This window comes from Grampus griseus (genome assembly GCF_964374135.1).
Source record: "Grampus griseus genome assembly, chromosome: Y".
NCBI lineage: Eukaryota > Metazoa > Chordata > Mammalia > Artiodactyla > Delphinidae > Grampus > Grampus griseus.
The window spans coordinates 17,050,275-17,069,136 of NC_139016.1; the positions used below are offsets into that span (position 1 = coordinate 17,050,275).

Genomic DNA, 18,862 nt, shown 5'->3' on the forward strand with positions numbered 1-18,862 from the left:
CTTCCCTCAGAGTGATTCAGCGATGTAACTACGCGTGTTTCAGTTTATACCCATTTTACTGAATGCAGCCACTAGGTGGAGCTGTCTTCCTTCTGCCGTCAGCACACGGCAGAACTCAGTAATGAGTCTCCCAGGGGCTGCTGACGTCACCAGTGATTCACTGCGAATCACTGTGCGACGGCGAGCAGGACCAAACTTTTTGTTTGGGCTTCCGGCTCAGCGGCCGCCATTTTATGTCGGCGGTTGAGGTAAAGGAGGCGTGGTCAGTGGAAGAGGGTAAGCCTGCGGCGGCCGCAGCTCTCCTCCAGCCAGCCGGCGGGGGAGGAGGAGTAAAAAGAGGGCGGCGGCCGGGCTTGGCTTCGGCTCCACATGGAGTTGGCGGCGGAGCGACCCTGGGAACGGGCATTTGTAACAAACGGCCTTTCTCGGCACCTCTCCCCGGGCAGGCTTTTCGGGAGGGTCTTGGAGGTGGCTAACTGGGCTGGAGAGGCGGCATTGGGGCGGATGCTGGGGCGGAGCCGATGTTACTCTGTCTTGCCTGTGTTCTGAAATCTGACCTCAGGGATCCAGAGGCCCAGTTCCTACCTTTAGAGTCTCGGGTCCAACAATTCTAGCCAAGAACCTTATTCCTTCACAGGTCTAGCTTGTTATAGCACCAGATTCAATATTCCCAGTCAGTGTATTACATTGAAGACCTTAAACCAAAATTACTATCCTCACAGCTTCCAAGAGGAACCGGAGCCCTGACAATGTCTGTTTCCCTCTCATTTCCCTAAAAGAGACCTTTCTCTTAACATCTTTACTCACACTTCACTCCCTTTTTTCCTCCTCCTAATCACCTTTCAGAGCTAAAAAAGTACAACACTATGGAATACCACAGACCCTGACTCGTTCTCAGAGACCCCTTCCTCACATCTCACCCTGGTAGTCTCATCTGTCAGAGATCACTCTGTACGCAGCATTTCTACTTAAAAAAAAAAAATATATATATATATATATATATATATATAGTTTTAGCATTTCCCTTTATAGACCTTTATTACGTGCCGTTGAAGACCTTCCTTCCTATGGCATCTTCAAGAAGTGCTCCTACACCCAGCATTTCTACTTAGTCGTCGACCTTCCCAAACTCCATTTTATCATTTTCCATCAAAAACACCTCCGAATCCAACTTTGTCCTTCACTAAAATGCTTTACTACTAACCCAATATCTGCTGTTAGAAAATACCCCCCTCTTCATCGTCTCAGAATTCTTTGCAGATAATCCCAAGTATCTTCTCTCAGAAGCTCCCGGGGGACCAGATACCAGGTAGGAATTCTTCAGATACATAATCTGGCAGACATCCTCCCCTGCACCAGTATTTGATAGACCCTTTCAAATTTTGGTTCTCACCAGCCCTATCAGAGACTCACCTTCACAGTCTTGCCCAGGGCTCTACCTGTGCATTCAAAAGCAAACAGGTTTTCCCACCTTCTTTTAAGATCCTGTTACTCCACATCTTGCCTTATAGTCTCCCCTAGGGCCTTTCCAGTTGCCAATATCTTCATTCACAAGCCCTCAACTTCTGCTTTCAGCCTCATAGGCCCCTATATCGTTATCATACAACCCCTCCCCCAGCACACTTCCATCATACTAGATCCCCTTCTCAGCATCTGTTCAGCCTGCATGGTGCTCTGCATCATTAGTCACAGAAGCCCAGCCAGACTTCTCAATCTAGCCAGTGTCTGCTCACTCAGTCTTTTAGTCTGTTATCTTCCTGAAACTTTTTATCCTCCATTCCTAGGGAAAAGCAACTGTCTGAGCTCAGCCTCCTCTTTCCTCCCTCTCAGAGTAGCTCTAGTACCTAGCATGTCTTCATGTTTCCGTTCTTGAAATGAGGATGCTAGTACTTAAGTCTTTCTCTCCACCAGAGTTACCACTAACAAAAGAGAAAAGCCTCCCCGTATCTGGCTCCTTTGTCTAAAGATGTCCACTTTGCCACTATTGAAGAAACGTTGTATGTCTGGGCCTGATCCAAAAGCAAGTTCTGATTGCCCTTCTGCGTGTTCTGTAATGTTCAAAGTGCCATCAGAACCGACCAACGTGAGTGTCTTTTCCCTAAATCTTGGAGGTGGGATGGTATTGTGGTTGGTGGGAAAGTACCTCTTATTTAAGCGTTTTTTTTTTTGCTGTCTTGCTGAAACTCTTTTCCCCTCCATTCCTAGGGAATGCCAAAAACAGGCAGTGCAACAGACATAGATGAGGGTCTTTACTCCCGGCAGCTGTGAGTATGGCTGAGCCTGGGAATGCGAAGCAGGAGGGGGGCACAGAGAGGATAGAGTTGGGTGGGCCAAGCCCTGACCTAGAGTCTCCTTCAAATCTGGCAGGTATGTCCTGGGCCATGAGGCTATGAAGCATCTCCAGACTTCCACTGTGCTGGTGTCGGGCCTTCGGGGCCTAGGGGTGGAGATTGCGAAGAACATCATCCTTGGTGGGGTCAAAGCTGTCACCCTCCATGACCAGGGCACTGCCCAGTGGGCTGACCTCTCATCCCAGGTACCTGTTCCTGGATCCCTTCCCCTTGCCCAAGCACCAAACCCCCTGGTGTCTGCATTCACTTCACTTCTTTCCTTCTTGTACCTCCTTGTAGTTCTACCTAAGGGAGGAGGACATCGGTAAGAACCGGGCTGAGGCATCACAGCCCCACCTTGCTGAACTCAACAGCTGTGTGCCCGTCACCACCTACACTGGGGCCCTTGTTGATGACTTCCTTAGTGGTTTCCAGGTACGTTGCAGCATCACGCTGCCTCCTGACTTACACTCTCAGATCCTTTTCCTGGTTGGTTTGCTCAGGATTTATTTAATGGACCAGCCCTGTGGGTGCTTGCCCTGGGGTTTCCCAGAGAACTTGGGCACTGGAACTCCTGATGCAGCAGTAGGAACTTATCCTGGTGAATAAGGAAGGGAATTCAAAGATTCCCTACAAATCATCGCTGAGCAGGCTTTGCTTTGTTCTGTTTTGTTTTATTTGAGAATTGAAGCAGATGAGTGTAGGATTTGGGGATAAACCCAAACTTTAACTGGGAACAGACTGTGACCCGTTGTTCGACTCCCAGGACATGCAGGGTTGTAGGCAGGCAGGAATGGGTGTTTTTCAAATAAGTGAATTAGTTGGTCTTCAAATTCCGTCCTCCTAATACTGCTTTACTTTTCTTGTCATAGTGTGGGGTTTCATATTTCTCTTCATTGAGTTTTACCCTCACTGAGTATGACATGCATACTTTGTAAATATTTGTAGAAAAGGTCTGAACCAGTAAGCTTTAGTCCTGACATTCTGCCAACCCCTGGCCTGCCTTTCTCCTTTATTTTCTTATTTCCCTTCACCCCAATGCCAGTCCCTTTGCATGAGCTTCCTTCTTGTTACAGGTGGTGGTCCTTACCGACTCTCCTTTGGAGGACCAGCTGCGGGTGGGTGAGTTTTGTCACAGCCGTGGAATCAAGCTGGTCGTGGCAGACACTCGGGGTCTGTTTGGGTGAGTGCCTGCTTCTGCCTTTATCCCCAGCTCCTCCCAGGCCCCAGGCTAAGACCCCCTGGTTCCCAGTGCCGTAATGCTACTCTCAGCCCACCAGGTTTTCCATTCTCCATGTTCACCTCTCCCCAGTTGGCACGAGCACTGATTGTGGGCAGTGATGGCTAAGCTTTCTTAGGAAGTATTCACTATGTCTAAGGGTCTCAGGCACCAGTCCTGTTGTGTCCTTTTACAGGCAGTTGTTCTGTGACTTTGGAGAGGAGATGATCCTGACGGATTCCAATGGGGAGCAGCCTCTCAGTGCTATGATTTCTATGGTTACCAAGGTAAGGAGATTGGCCCCAGGGGTTCTGGCAGGCATGTGGGTAGCCATAGTCCTCCTTTATGCTCCTGGTACCCTGATCCTACCTCTGAGGCTTTCTTTACTTCTCTTCCAACCAGGACAACCCTGGTGTTGTAACCTGCCTGGATGAGGCCTGACACGGGTTTGAGAGCGGTGACTTCGTCTCCTTCATGGAAGTTCAGGGCATGAATGAACTCAATGGCATCTCTCCCCTAGAGATCGAAGTCCTGGGTATGCCAAGACTGGTGGGGCAAGAAATGGTTGCCCAGATCAAAGAGAGAATTGTCCCTGTGGTGTGGGCTGACCCACAGCCCAAGAGGTGACACATATCTGTAGTCTTGACTTGTACCAAAGTCCAAGAGGAGATGCCTCTCTGAAATCTGACTTGGGACTTAGAAGAGATGTGTCCAGGTAGCCTTAATAAAGACATGTGAACTGAGCTACAGGCAGAAAAGGTTTATACCACTAGTATTTGATTCCATTATTATTTTTTGGCCCATTGACTGTATCTGTTTCTTTCTTTAAACCGTTTTAGAATGTATAGTATAACAATCTCTAAGTAATACTTCATCACCGCACATATTAAAGAAAAACTTACAACAAAATATTTCCACTTTCTGGTTCACCATTTGCTGTCGTCGTATATTTTGTGTATGCCATAAACTTCTCAATACATTATTTTTGACTTCACAGTTATATTGTTGAAAAGATTTAAGAAAGTTTGTTTTTACCCACATAATCACCATTTCCAGTATACTTTTCTGTGGCTCTACATTTGCATCTGATGCCATTTTTCTTCTGCCAAAGAAAGCCTTTAATGTATGTTGTGGAATGGGATCTGCTGGTGGTGATTCTTTTAGCTTTTTAATGCTTGAAATCTCATTTTGCCTGTGTTTTTGAAAGTTGTTTTTACAGAGTGTAGCATTTTAGATTTCATTGCTTTAAAGATACTGCTCTATTGTCTTTCCTGCCTTATTTTCCACAGGAAGTCTGCTATTCTTATCCTTGTTTTTCTGTATCTAATGTGCTTATTTTCTCTATCACTGATCTTAATCAATGGGATTATGATATACATTAGTATAGTTTTCTCCATGTCTCTTTTGCAGTTATTAAATTTATATTAACTATGGGTTTATAGTTTTATCAAATTGGGAAAATTTCTGGCCATAATTTTTTTTGAAAATATTACTTTCGCAGCTCACTGCCACCGCATTATCTCTTTCCAGAACTCGAATTACATGTATATTAAGCCACTTGACTCTTTTGTCTTTTTCTCCCACTCTTCGTTGTATTTCGGATAGTTTCTTCTACTTTGTTAAATCTCCTGATTTTTTCTTGTGTGTTAATTTTGTTAATCACATCTGTTATGTCAGAGCACTGGTCAAGAACATTAAAACAACTATTATAAATATATTTCACATGTCAAAGAAATTCCCAACAAAGGGGTGGGCCGAAAGAGGTTTTGAAGAAATAATGGCCAAAAATTTACAAATTTGATGAAAACTAAAGCCACAGATCCGTGTTCTGGTAAGTTTTGATGGATGGAAGGTAATTGTGAATGTTAGTTTTTTGGAGTTGTGTTTTGTGTTCCTTTACTATTTTTGAGTTTGTTCTAGAGAAATTATGTAGCTGCCATTGGATCCTTTCAGGGCTTACTTCTTTTTCTCTAGAGTGGCATTTAGACATAGGGTACCTGTGCTGTCTGAAGAAATCAGCGTTGTGTTTTTGTTGTTTTTTTTATGATGTACTATACCTTATTTATATTTCTTAGTTGAAGGATAGTTGATTTAATGTTTAATGTTGTGTTACTTTTTGCTTTACAGCAAAGGGACTCAGTTATCTATATATACATTCTTTTTCATATTCTTTTCCATGATGGTTTATCTCAGGATACTGAACAGAGTTCCGTGCTCTACAGTAGGACCTTGTTGTTTATCCATTCTGTATATAATAGCTTACATCTGTTAACTCCAAACTCCCACTGTATGGGGGAGGGGGTTAGGGGAGGAAGGGAGTGGGAGGTTTTCCCATTCCTGTTTTGATAGTGCTGTTGGTCTTGGGAAGGAATGAATTGACAGATAACCCTTCATTCTGTTCATCCCCCAGGTCCCTACACCTTTAGTATCTGTGATACCTCCAATTTCTCTGACTATGTCTGTGGAGGCGTTGTCAGTCAGATCAAAGTAACTGAGGAGATAAGCTTTGTGAGTATGAGCAGGAGGGTGTGCTGTAGGGTTCCAGGCATCTCTACGTTTTTTACTTTTTTCATTCTGATATCTTGCTCTCCACAGAAATCCTTGCCCACCTCACTGGCAGAGCCAGACTTCGTGATAACAGATTTTGCCAAGTATTCTCGCCCTCCTCAGCTGCACTTTGGCTTCCAGGCCCTGCACCAGTTCTGTGCCCAGCATGGCCAGCCCCCTCAGCCCCACAATGAGGTAGATGGGTGAGCAAGCCAGCCAGGTCCTTGAACCAAAGCTCCACTATGCCTCTTCATCTATTTAGTTTTTCTACCTCTCCCTCTCCCCACAGCGGTGTGATTGTTCTTTTTCTCCTTCCAGGAGGATGCAACGGAACTGGTGACCCTAGCACAGGCTGTGGATGCTCGAGCTCTGCCAGCAGTGCAGCAAAAGAGTCTGGATGAAGACCTCATCCGGAAGCTGGCTTACGTGGCTACTGGGGATCTGGCACTCATAAATTCCTTCATTGGGGGCGTGGCTGCCCAGGAGGTTATGAAGGTCAGTGCGAGTGGAGAAGGACAGTGCTGGGAGTGGGCCAGGTTCCTTCCTGGCCCTGCTGCTTGCTGTCCAGCTCTGATTAACCAGTGATCACTTCCTCTTTCTTACCCCCTCCTCAGGCCTGCTCTGGAAAGTTTATGCCTGTTATGCAGTGGCTGTACTTTGATGCCATTGAGTGTCTCCCTGAGGACCAAGAGGCCCTTACAGAGGACACGTGCCTTCCAGTATGTGATTGGGGCCCATGGAGAAGGCATTATTGTGGTTCTTTTTAAGGTGCCTTTTCTCTAACCCTCTCTTCTCTTCACATGACTCAGTGCCAGAACCGTTATGATGGGCAGGTGGCTGTATTTGGCTCTGGCCTGCAAGAGAAGCTGGGCAAGCAGAGATACTTCTTGCTGAGAGATCCTTTTGGTCAAAAGCTACCTTTATGTCCCCTAGCCTCTGGCCACCTCTTCTGGAGTCTCCTCTTGGCTTACAAGGGAGGGTGTTTGGTTGTACCCTCATCTTATCCCTTTCTCCATTTTCTTCATACCAGGTCCTTTATTCCCCAGTCTTGTGCCTCTTTCCTTAGATGACCATGGATTTTTATGGCCCTGGGACTTAAATATGCAGTAGTAGATCCTCTTACCCCCTCTTGCCGTCTCCAGGGGGAGTGAGGACTGGTGAGTGGCTTTGTTAGGCCAGTGACCCTAACCATCTTCTGCCTCTCTTCTTGGCCACCTCCCAGGTGGGTGTGGGGGCCGTTGGCTGTGAGCTGCTCAAGAACTTTGCCATGATTGGGCTAGGCTGCGGGGAGGGCGGGGCAGTCACCATTACAGACATGGACACCATAGAAAAATCCAATCTGAATCGACAGTTTCTGTTCCGGCCTTGGGATATCAGGGTGAGTGGAATGGACATGGTAAGTAATTGAGCTTTGTTTCTCACTTTTCTCCTGTCTTTTTCTTGTTATCTGTCTTATTGCCTTAGGACGTGTGTGTGTGTGTGTGTGTGTGTGTGTGTGTGTGCGTGTGTGTGTGTGTGTGTGTGTTTGCTGTATGCTGGCCTCTCACCGTTGTGGCCTCTCCCGTTGCGGAGCACAGGCTCCGGACGCGCAGGCTCAGCGGCCATGGCTCACGGGCCCAGCTGCTCCACGGCATGTGGGATCTTCCCGGACCGGGGCACGAACCCATGTCTCCTGCATCGGCAGGCGGACTCTCAACCACTGCACCACCTGGGAAGCCCGCCTTAGGACGTTTTTGTTTCTCTCTTTCCTTCAGTTCTTCCCTTATTTCTTTTTCTCTACCATTCAGTCTTTCTTCCAGCAGCTGTTTATTGAGAACTTTCATTTGTGAGTTTACACCTGTCCCCACCCATGTTTTTGCCTTTGGTTACGGCTAATGTGGAACTATAGAAGCTAGGTTATAGAGGGATCTATCTGGGAAGTCTTCTGTAAAGCTGAGTGTTATTTTTGCCTGCCCAGTGTTTATCTTTCCTTTCATTTTATCATGAACATACTAGGTACTACGTAAGCAGTTAGAATATATAAGATAGCAAAAGAACGGTTTCTGCTTTTGTCTAGTGAGAAGACATAGTAAATGAGAGATTCTCAAATGCAGTGGAGGTTGGCAGCACTCTTTCCTCAAGTCCAAAAGATTACAACTGTTTTAAGAATACTGAGACATCGTGTCCCTTTTATCCTCATTTTATCAGGTGAAAGGGTAATTTTCCACTCTGCTCTAGGAGGCTGTCCCTAACCCAAAGACACAGTATTTACCAAATGACCAGACCAATTCATGATGATACAGAATTGTGCATTAACTAAAGAACCATTCAAAAACGTAGAAAGACAGTGGCTATTGATGTGGATTCAGTATTTCATCTTGCAACTAAACTTTAAAGTACTATCACTTGTCAAGTTTTGATGTACTTTTTGAAAAATATCAACAGTCATCTGAAAATGTTATTGAAACATTTTTTTGTAAGGCTGGATATCCCTCACATCTTTCAAGCAAAACATGTAATAGATTAAAGGCAGTAGATAATGAAAGTTCAGCTATCTTCTAAGATATTATGGAACTTATATTTGCAAAACTGTAAATACAGTTTGACTCCTGTCATTAAAGTTTTGTATTGGAGATTTTTTCATAAAGTTTGTACTACATAATGGAATCATTCCATTTATATTAATTAATTAATTTATTTTTGGCTGTGTTGGGTCTTCGTTTCTGTGCGAGGGCTTTCTCTAGTTGTGGCAAGCAGGGGCCACTCTTCATCGTGGTGCGTGGGCCTCTCACTACCGCGGCCTCTCTTGTTGCGGAGCACAGGCTCCAGACGCGCAGGCTCAGTAGTTGTGGCTCACGGGCCTAGTTGCTCCGCGGCATGTGGGATGCTCCCAGACCGGGGCTTGAACCCGAGTCCCCTGCATTAGCAGGCAGATTCTCAACCACTGTGTCACCAGGGAAGCCCCTCCATTTTTAAATGGAGTAATAATATTTTAACATTTTCTGAGTTTAAATGTCTAATGTAGGAAATCTTGATAGCTGTGCATCACATAAAAAAAAAAAACAACGTCTTTTTAAGATCGTTATTTTGGGCAACTGCTACAGCAAATAATAAATACAATTGCACAGTATGTGGTTAGAACATAAGAAGGTGAAAAATACTGTGTAGGGGCAAGAATGAAAAACAAGATAAAGAACTGGAAGTGCCATGAGAGGGTGGTTTGCAGTATGGTAAAGGAAATCCTCATTGGAAAGGTGGTATTTCCACAGAGAATTAAAGGTGATATACGAGAAGAGGAAGAAATCTCAGGGAAGAGTATGCCAGGTGAAGGTAACAGTGTGAGCAAAACCTTGAGGTTGGAATATGCCTGCTGTGTTTAAGGAATAGAGACAGAGACAGACCGTGGTAAGAGAGAAGGTTGTAAAAGTAATAGGGACCAGCTCATTTCACCCTTAGTGAAAGTGGGAATCAATAGAGGGTTTTGAGAAGGAGAGGAATGTGATCTGACTTGGACTTTCAGAGGATCCTTTTTGTTTTTGTAATTTCAGAGGACCTTGGTTTTCTTTGGGTGAATGCACTCCAACTCCGGGTGCTAGTAACTAAAAACAACAATGGATGTTCGGTAGACAAAAGAACAGATACTCAAGCCATTGTCTCCTATTGTATCACTGTTTTCCTTTTTTATTCACCCCATTCCCCATTTGTCCCAGCCCAAGCTGTGTGGCATTTGTCATAGACCACAGAGCGTCCTGACCTCAGAGCCTAGGTCTTGTGCATCATTACGTAAATCAGTTTTCAGAACAGCTCTGTAATGTTTTGTTGGGTGATTATATGAATGACAGTTCTGTTTCTCCATCCCTACCCAGAAATTGAAGTCTGATACAGCTGCTGCACCTGTGAGGCAGATAAATCCACACATCCGGGTGATGAGCCATCAGAACTGTGTGGGCCCTCACACAGAGCGTGTGTATGATGATAACTTCTTCCAAAACCTGGATGGTGTGGCCAATGCCTTGGACAATGTGGATGCCCGTGAGTTTTGGGGGTGGGTGAGGATGACGGGAGAGTAATGTGTGTTGTTTTAGGGAGTGTGTGTCACCGTGTCCTATCCTGTTGTTATTTTCCCCACCCTCACCTGCTGCAACTTTCTCACAGGCACATATATGGACCGCTGCTGTGTGTACTACCGTAAGCCACTTCTGGAGTCAGGCACACTGGGTACCAAGCGTAATGTGCAAGTGGTTATCCCCTTCCTGACAGAGTCATACAGCTCCAGCCAGGACCCTCCTGAGAAGTCCATCCCCATCTGCACGCTGAAGAACTTCCCGAATGCCATCGAGCACACTTTGCAGGTGATCAGCCTTGCAGGGAGAAAGAGGTGGAACAGATAGGTACCTGGACAGTGTCTCAGATGCCAAACTCTTGTTATTCAGATGATGAAGCCTCAGTGTTTGTAACATCTGCCCTCTCTTTAACTCTCCTTCACTCACTTTAAACCTAGCAGCCTAAGCTTTTCAAAATGATTTTTTTTTAACTTGAAATTTTTATTTTGGAAACATACAGGGAAGTATTATTTATACCATGTAAAGTACTTTATGTAAGAAGTGTGTATCTAAAAAGTGAGGGTATTTTTCTTTGTATACAGGATACTATTTTCTTGTTGAACAAAATTAACTTAATATCATCTCTGCTAGTTATTTAAATATCTCTAGTATTAAGTCCGTATTTAGGACTAATTTTCTAATTGTTTCCCAAAATATGTTTAATAGCTTGTCAGCATAGTTGTGTTTATATAGTACACATACATGCAGAACAGCATACCTATCATGTAGATTGACAAAGTAAAAGCACCCCATTAACTGGCCCTCAGAACTTGGCCCTAATTACAGTCCCCTTTCAAACCACAAATAACCATCATTTTATCAAAATGATTCTTAATGCAGTCTTTGAGGCTATGTTTAGGAAGTATGGGAACAGGAAGAAAATGAGCAGTAACAGTTCAGTGTGTCACTTTTCCTTCCAGAATGGAGGAGTTTATACTTGTGGACTCAGTTCAGTATGTGTCTTTCGCCCTGTCCATACATCCCACGTTGGGGGGGGGGGCGGTGTGTGTGTGTGTGTGTGTGTGTGTGTGTGTGTGTGTGTGTGTGTGTGTGTGTAGATACAGAGAGTGACGGAGAGAGAAAGAGATGTGTTTGTGTGTGTGTGTTCATTTCTATATGTATAAAACCTCTACTAGGTTATGGTTCTCTCTACCCAGCATGCAGAAAGGCCAATAAAAAGGCTTTAAAAACAGATATACTACGTGCCCTTGGACTTAACCTCTTCATGCTTCAGATTCTTTATCTGTAAAATTGGAATGATAGTAGTAACTCTCACAGGACTTCTGTAAAGCATTTACACTCAGTATGTCCTTGTGACTTTCAAAGTAAGCTTTAAATGTGTACATGTTTGCTTATTTCCTGTTAACTCCATGAGGTGTAGTTTTACTGTTACAGTGTATGTTTTTGAAATGAGGATACACAAGTGAAGATATCCTGATGGTCACAAAACTGTGGCAGAGCTGGCATTTGAACCTGGATTTCCAGCATCAAGACGCTCCAGATCACTTCACCAGTGACTATTTATCGACCTCCTAATTCTCAGGGGGCAAACCTCTATCGTACTTGCTGACCAGTCCCCAGAACCTGCATAGAGATCGTTCATGTTTTATTCTTGGTGTGAACTTTTTCTTTTATTGAGGCCTGACATTATCTAGGGTAAGGTGTACATCTTAATAAATTCTGCATGAATGTACACTTGTGTGTTAACCTCTGCCCAGATTAAGATCATTGGTTTTTAAATTGAAGTGGTGGGGTTTTGACAAGTTTGAGGAGCCACATTGGGAGGGCTTCCTTCCTCTCTTCTCCCATAGCAGCCATGCTCTTCCTATTTGCTCTATTTCCTGATGGTGTTCCTAATGCCTACAGAAACTTATTTGTTTCCGATAACCCACGTAGTGTTTATTTGCTCTGTCTGCAGTGGGCTCGGGATGAGTTTGAAGGTCTCTTCAAGCAGCCAGCAGAAAACGTCAACCAGTACCTAATGTGAGTAGGTCTGTCCAAATCCTCGCTCACCCTGTCTCCTGCCTGTCAGTCAGAGCATTCTGTAACCAGTGTAACACTTAGGACCTGGCCTACTTTTCGAATAAACTAATGATTCCTTGGGCCTTATAACTTTGGGAGTCAGCACTGACTTTTCACGGAGTTAAGCTCACTCTGGGATCACTGTGTAATTCTGAGTTTGTGTCCCCTCTAATTCTAGATAGAGATTCAACGTTTGTGGAGCAAACACTGTACCTGGAAGGCACCCAACGCCTGGAGGTGCTGGAGGCTGTGCAGCGCAGCCTGGTGCTTCAGCGGCCATATACGTGGGCTGACTCTGTGACCTGGGCTTACTACCACTGGCACACCCAGTACTCCAACAACATCAGGCAGCTGCTGCACAACTTTCCTCCGAACCTGGTATTACACTCTCGTGGGGTCCGTTTGTCAGAATAGGCTTACTGGAAGCAGTTTGCTACACGCTTTTGACATGATTCATTGCAGTTAATCCAGTTGTGGCAAGCCCACCAAGTCCCAGAGATCTCATAAAATGATTAAGCGAGTGATTTTTGAAGTCAAAGACCTGTTCCTCCCAACCTCTCTCCTCTACCTGCCCATCCCTGTTCTCTCAAGCGAGATACTTGGTACCTGTTTCCCTTAGACATGAGATGAGTCATTCCAGATTCCCAGTCAGGGCTACAGAGATTGTAGAAGAGAAGTTTTGGTGTTAAGAGCACAGGACCTAGGTGAGTTCAAGTCTCAACTGCATTTGATATTGGGACTAATCATGTATTTCCTCTCTGTACCTCAGTATCCTCACGTAGGACGTAGGAATAATGGTGACCTAATTTCATGAGAGTTTTATGAGGGCTAATTGATATTTATTAAGTTAATAAATTAATCATGTTAGTACATGCCTGGCAATCCATAAAATTTTCATAAATAGCTCTGTGTCTGGCACAAAGTGAGTGCCCAGCGATATACTAAGTTGGGACTTCCGGGCTTGAAAATGAAGAGTGACAATTATCAGAAAGACCTCTCCTCTCAGGTCCCACTCCCCCCAATCGTTCTGTTTTCCTAGCTTACAAGCTCAGGAGCCCCTTTCTGGTCTGGGCCTAAGCGCTGTCCACACCCGCTCATCTTTGATGTCAGCAATGTAAGTCTCCTCCCTCGGGTCTCCTACAGTCGGGTACAATGTGGGTACGTGGATGGGAAGGAGGCTGCGGCTCCTTAGGTGAGTACTGATATGCTTACCCCTCCATACCTTGCCTTCTCTTAGCCCCTGCATCTGGACTACGTGATAGCTGCTGCCAACCTGTTTGCCCAGACCTATGGGCTGAGGGGCTCTCAGGACCGAGCTGCTGTGACCATACTCATTCAGTCTGTGCAAGTCCCTGAGTTCACCCCGAAGTCTGGTGTCAAGATCCATGTTTCTGACCAGGAGCTGCAGACCACTTCCTGTGTTGGTGAGGGTGTTTAACTGGTTGGCCTAGAGCTAGCATCCTACTTATCACCTATCTATGCAAGCCTCCTCTGTACTTGTGTTCTGCCACTGGCTCTGCTCTGAGATCTCAGGCCTGAGATTTATCCACACTGTCCTCTGGTGCTTGCTTCTTCCAATTTAAAATAAGGCTGGTTGGTTGAGGCAAATTCTCTGATGCGCTACTACTTTGTTCTTCCCACTCTTTCTCTCTCAGGTGCACCAGCTGTCCATCTCTTTTCTGTGTGTGTGTTTGCTTTGTTTTGTTCTTTCCTCTGTTTCTTTTTGTGTTCATATGCAGGGACAAATGGATAGGATCTTTACCAGTAGCCTCTCTGCCTTGATTTCTTCCTTGGTTCATTTCATTATAGATCTCCTCATCCTCCTCCCCACCTTCCTTTGGTATGCCTCTTTACCCTATTTTTTTTTTATTAATTTATGTATTTATTTTGGCTGTGTTGGGTCTTCGCTTCTGTGCAAGGGCTTTCTCTAGTTGCGGTGAGCGGGGGCCACCCTTCATCGTGGTGCGCGGGCCTCTCACTGTCGCGGCCTCTCTTGTTGCGGAGCACAGGCTCCAGACGCGCAGGCTCAGTAGTTGTGGCTCACGGGCCCAGTTGCTCCGCGGCATGTGGGATGCTCCCAGACCAGGGCTCGAACCCGTGTCCCCTGCACTGGCAGGCAGATTCTCAACCAGTGCGCCACCAGGGAAGGCCTACCCTATTTTTAACCTCCATGTATCTTTCCTCATCTCCCTCTCTAGATAGCCCTCCTCATCTCTCCATCTATAACTACCCCCCAACTCAAATTTCCCTCCCTCTCCCCTATCCTGTCTCATGCTCTGTAAGTCTTCCTCTACATTTTATCTTCTTTGTATATATGCTTCAATTTCTTCGTCTGTGTATGTCTCCCCTCCTCATATATCTCCCATATTTCCCGTCCCAAATAACTACTCTCTCATGTTCCTCTTCTTATATTTTCTTTATATATCTCCCTACGTGTCTCCCTTTCAGGTATTTTGTACTTTCTCATTCTCTGTACATTCTCTTAATCTTCACCTTTATTCCCCTTGGTCCCCCTCTTCAAATTTTCTCAGGTTTATCCCATTTCATATTACTCTCTTCTTTGCTGTCTGTGCATTTTCCCCCAGTGCCCCTTTCTGTATCTTTTATCCCTCTGTCTCCTGTTTTCCCTTATATCTTCCTTCATGTCTCCCTTTCTCTCTCTATGTCTCTCTCTTTCAGTTATGTTCTCGTTGACATCCTTTTTTTTTAAAATGTGGTAAGAAACACAAAAGATTTACCATCTTAACCGTCTTTAGATATAGTAGACTTCCATTTTGGAAGGCTTAATATTTCATTGAATGGATTTTTAAGGCTTAATATTTCATTGGATGGATAGATCACGTTTTTCTATCCACTCATTCATCAGTGAACAACTTCTGTTGCTTTCACCTCATACCTCTTACGATTAGTGCTGCTGTGTACATCCTTTCTTAGTGGCTTTATCTGTTTCCCTCAGTGTCTCTAGATATATCTCCATGTCCCACACACCTGTCTGCCTTTTTCTTTTCTGAGGTGTTTTCTGCCCTGTCTTTCCCCCTTCTTTTTACTCTTTCCCACGATGTCTCTCCTTTTCAAATCCTTTATCTGCCTGAACATCTCTGCCCCACCCTGGACTCCTGCTTTCACCTCAGACCCTGGCCTGGGATCTAACATGTATCTAAGGACTAACATGTATTATGACCTCCCTTTCCGCCGATGATAACCGCCTGCAGGAGCTCAAGGCCATGCTGCCCAGCCCAGAGAGCCTCCCTGGGTTCAAGATGTACCCCATCAACTTTGAGAAGGTGCTGTGATGGGGACCTTCAACAGCGTAGGAGGACGGGCTGAGCCATCCTAAGCTTTTGTGGGGATTACAGGCCTGCCACATGGCCCAATTATCTTTTGTGGTCTGGGCCAGTATTTGGCTGGTCCGGCAGGTAATTGAGGTGAATATACCTCAGTCCCCAGTATCCAGGAAACCTTTTTTTCCTTTAACTCTGTCTCTCCTGTTCTTCCTCTGTCTCCACTCACAATAGGATGATGACAGCAACTTTCACATGGATTTCGTTGTGGCTGCATCCAGTCTCCGGGCGGAGAACTATAACATTCCCCCTGCTGACCGGCATAAGGTAACAATAGTCTAGACCTAAGCTTGCACCATTTTCCAAGTTCGAGTCTGCCACATTTGACCTCTTCTGTAGACCTTGAACATCTCTAACAACTACATCTGCTCATCACCTTCTGCGTTACAGAGCAAGTTGATTGCAGGGAAGATCATTCCAGCCATTGCCACAACCACAGCAGCTATAGTTGGCCTTGCATGTCTGGAGCTGTACAAGGTGGTGCAGGGACACCAAGAGCTTGAGTCCTATAAGAACAGCTTCATCAACTTGGCCCTGCCCTTTTTCAGCTTCTCTGAGCCCCTTGCCCCACACCATCACCAGGTAAGGGCTTGCTTTTACAGAAACCTTTGGTGTTGCCCATCAGTGAATGACTGTGTGTGTGTGTGTGTGTGTGTGTGTGTGTGTGTGTGTGTGTGTGTGTGTGTGTGTGTGTGTGTGTGTGTGTGTGTGTAGAGGTTGTGTGTATCTTATCTCCGTAGAACTGGCTCTGGTGAGAGGCTTTCTTTAATTTTGTGTATCCTTTGTTCATTGGTTGAACCTGTGCAAAGTAGGAATGGAACTGGCATGTTTGTGAAATAAAGAGGAGCATATGATCTGGGCTTGCTCCCGTTTTACTCTTTGTGCTTTACTCTGTGCTTTGTCCCACAGTACTATAACCAGCAGTGGACATTGTGGGATCGCTTTGAGGTCCAGGGGCTGCAGCCTAATGGTGAAGAGATGACCCTCAAGCAGTTCCTTGACTACTTTAAGGTAGGGCCCTTTCACTCACTGCACCTGTGGTGTTGGTTGCCCAGGTTACTGGTACTGTCCATCCCAGTGACACTGTTGCCCCTCCTCCTTTCCACCCTCTTCAGACAGAGCACAAGTTAGAGATCACCATGCTGTGCCAAGGTAGATCCATGCTCTACTCCTTTTTCATGACAGCAAGCAAGCTCAAGGAACAGTTGGATCAGCCGTGAGTCGGGCCAGTGGGAAAGCAGAAACAGGTGCTGCCTGGGGTGGGAAGCATCAGCTAGCTATGCGACTCATGTTCACTGTTCTCCTTACTTTAGTTGTCTCCGTAAGTCCTTTCCTCTCTTTCTACTTCCCTGACCCTCTTTTTCCTCACCCCAGGATGACAGCAATAGTGAGATGAGTATCAAAGCAAAAGCTGGGACACCACATTCAAGCACTGGTGCTTGAGCTGTGCTGCAACGACGAGAGCGGCGAGGGTGTGGAGGTCCCCTATGTACGATACACCATTCGCTGATCCCCTCTACACCCACCTACCTCATTCTCAGTCAAGTCAATCTATTTCCGTTTCTCTCATAGTTGTGGCCAACGCTGAGCCTTAAGTTCTTCTGAGAACTTTTTGTTGTTGTTGTTGCTGCTTTCTAATGTTTGGAGTTGGAATTCTTAATAAAGAGTTATTAATCCGAGTGTGTCATATCCTTCTTTGGTCAAAGGCCTGTATCCTGTTGTCTGTGAGAAAGACCAGTCTTTCTTTAGCTCTGTAGGTTCAGGTGATAATACAAAAGGCTCAGCCTCTCCGCACCAGCATGGAATTCACCTCACATCCAAGCTTATGAGAAAAGATTAAATCCAACTGTTCTGGTAAATCATTGGTTTGCAATTTTTTCCTTTGTCCTCTCTGTTTAAAAAGAAATAGAGGGGGAGTTGAGGAAGATGGTGGAAGAGTAAGACGCAGAGATCACCATCCTCCCCACAGATACACCAGAAATACATCTACACGTGACACAACTCCTACAGAACACCTACTGAACGCTGGCAGAAGACCTCAGACATCCCAAAAGGCAAGAAAGTCCCCACATACCTGGATAGGGCAGAAGAAAAAAAGAAAAAACAGAGACAAAAGAATAGGGACGGGACCTGCACCAGTGGGAGGGAGCTGTGAGGGAGGAAAGGCTTCCACACACGAGGAGCCCCTTTGCGGGCGGAGACTGCGGGAGGTGGAGCAGGGGGCTTTGGGGCCGCGGAGGAGAGCACAGCAACGGGTGCGGAGGGCAAAGCGGGGAGGTTCCCGCACAGAGTGTCAGTGCTGACTGGCACTCACCAGAGCGAGAGGCTGGTCTGCTCACCGGCCCGGGTGGGTGCGGCTGGGAGCTGAGGCTCGGGCTTCTGTCGGAGCACAGGGAGGGGACTGGGGTTGGCGGCGTGAACACAGCCTGCAGGGGTTAGTGCACCACGGCTAGCCAGGAGGGAGTCCGGGGAAAAGTCTGGACCTGCCGAAGAGGCAAGAGACTTTTTCTTGCCTCTTTGTTTCCTGGTGCACGAGGAGAGGGGTTTAAGATCGCTGCTTAAAGGAGCTCCAGAGACGCGCGCAAGCCGCGGCTAACAGCGCGGACCCCAGAGACGGGCATGAGACGCTAAGGCTGCTGCTGCCGCCACCAAAAAGCCTGTGTGCAAGCACCGGTTACTATCCACACCCACTTTCCGGGAGCCCGTGTAGCCTGCCACTGCCAGCGTCCCGGGATCCAGGGACAACTTCCCCGGGAGAACGCACGGCGCGCCGCAGGCTGGTGCAACGTCCCGCTGGCCTCTGCCGCCGCAGGCCCGCCCAGCACTCCGTGCCCCTCCCTCCCCTGGCCTGAGTGAGCCAGAGACCCAGAATCCGCGGCTCCTTTAACCCCGTCCTGTCTGAGCTAAGAACAGACGCCCTCCTGCGACCTACACGCAGAGGCGGGGCCAAATCCGAAGCTGAGCCCCTGTGAGCTGTGAGAACAAAGAAGAGAAAGGGAAATCTCTCCCAGCAGCCTCAGAATCAGTGGATTAAAGCTCCACAATCAGCTTGATGTACCCTGCATCTGTGGAATACCTGAATAGACAACGAATCATCCCAAATTGAGGAGGTGGACTTTGGGAGCAAGATTTATGATTTTTTCCCCTTTTCCTCTTTTTGTGTGTATGTATATGCTTCTGTGTGAGATTTTGTCTGTATAGCTTTGCTTTCACCATTTGTCCTTCCGTTTTTGTTTTTTTTTCACTTAAAAATTTTTTTCTTAATATTTTTGTATTTTAATACATTTATTTTATTTTATCTTATTTTATTTTATCCCCTTC

At 46.0% G+C, this 18,862-nt stretch overlaps 1 protein-coding gene across 1 annotated transcript; it reads left to right on the forward strand.

The window, feature by feature from the left end:
* The first annotated feature begins 254 nt into the window (after positions 1-254).
* LOC309817756 (ubiquitin-like modifier-activating enzyme 1) lies at positions 255-17,212 on the forward strand. The gene is given in 29 exon segments (XM_082647036.1): positions 255-276; positions 1,249-1,309; positions 1,912-2,083; positions 2,206-2,264; positions 2,368-2,536; positions 2,631-2,765; positions 3,407-3,513; positions 3,746-3,836; positions 3,952-3,987; positions 3,991-4,084; positions 5,960-6,057; positions 6,145-6,291; positions 6,415-6,591; positions 6,711-6,815; positions 6,906-6,986; positions 7,319-7,474; positions 9,942-10,107; positions 10,231-10,427; positions 12,097-12,161; positions 12,383-12,578; positions 13,240-13,314; positions 13,438-13,624; positions 15,363-15,484; positions 15,716-15,808; positions 15,932-16,123; positions 16,451-16,552; positions 16,657-16,757; positions 16,916-16,934; positions 16,938-17,212. Coding segments are annotated over 27 exon segments (3,201 nt in total). The 5' UTR covers positions 255-276; positions 1,249-1,309; positions 1,912-1,966; the 3' UTR covers positions 17,052-17,212.
* Positions 17,213-18,862: the final 1,650 nt, after the last annotated feature.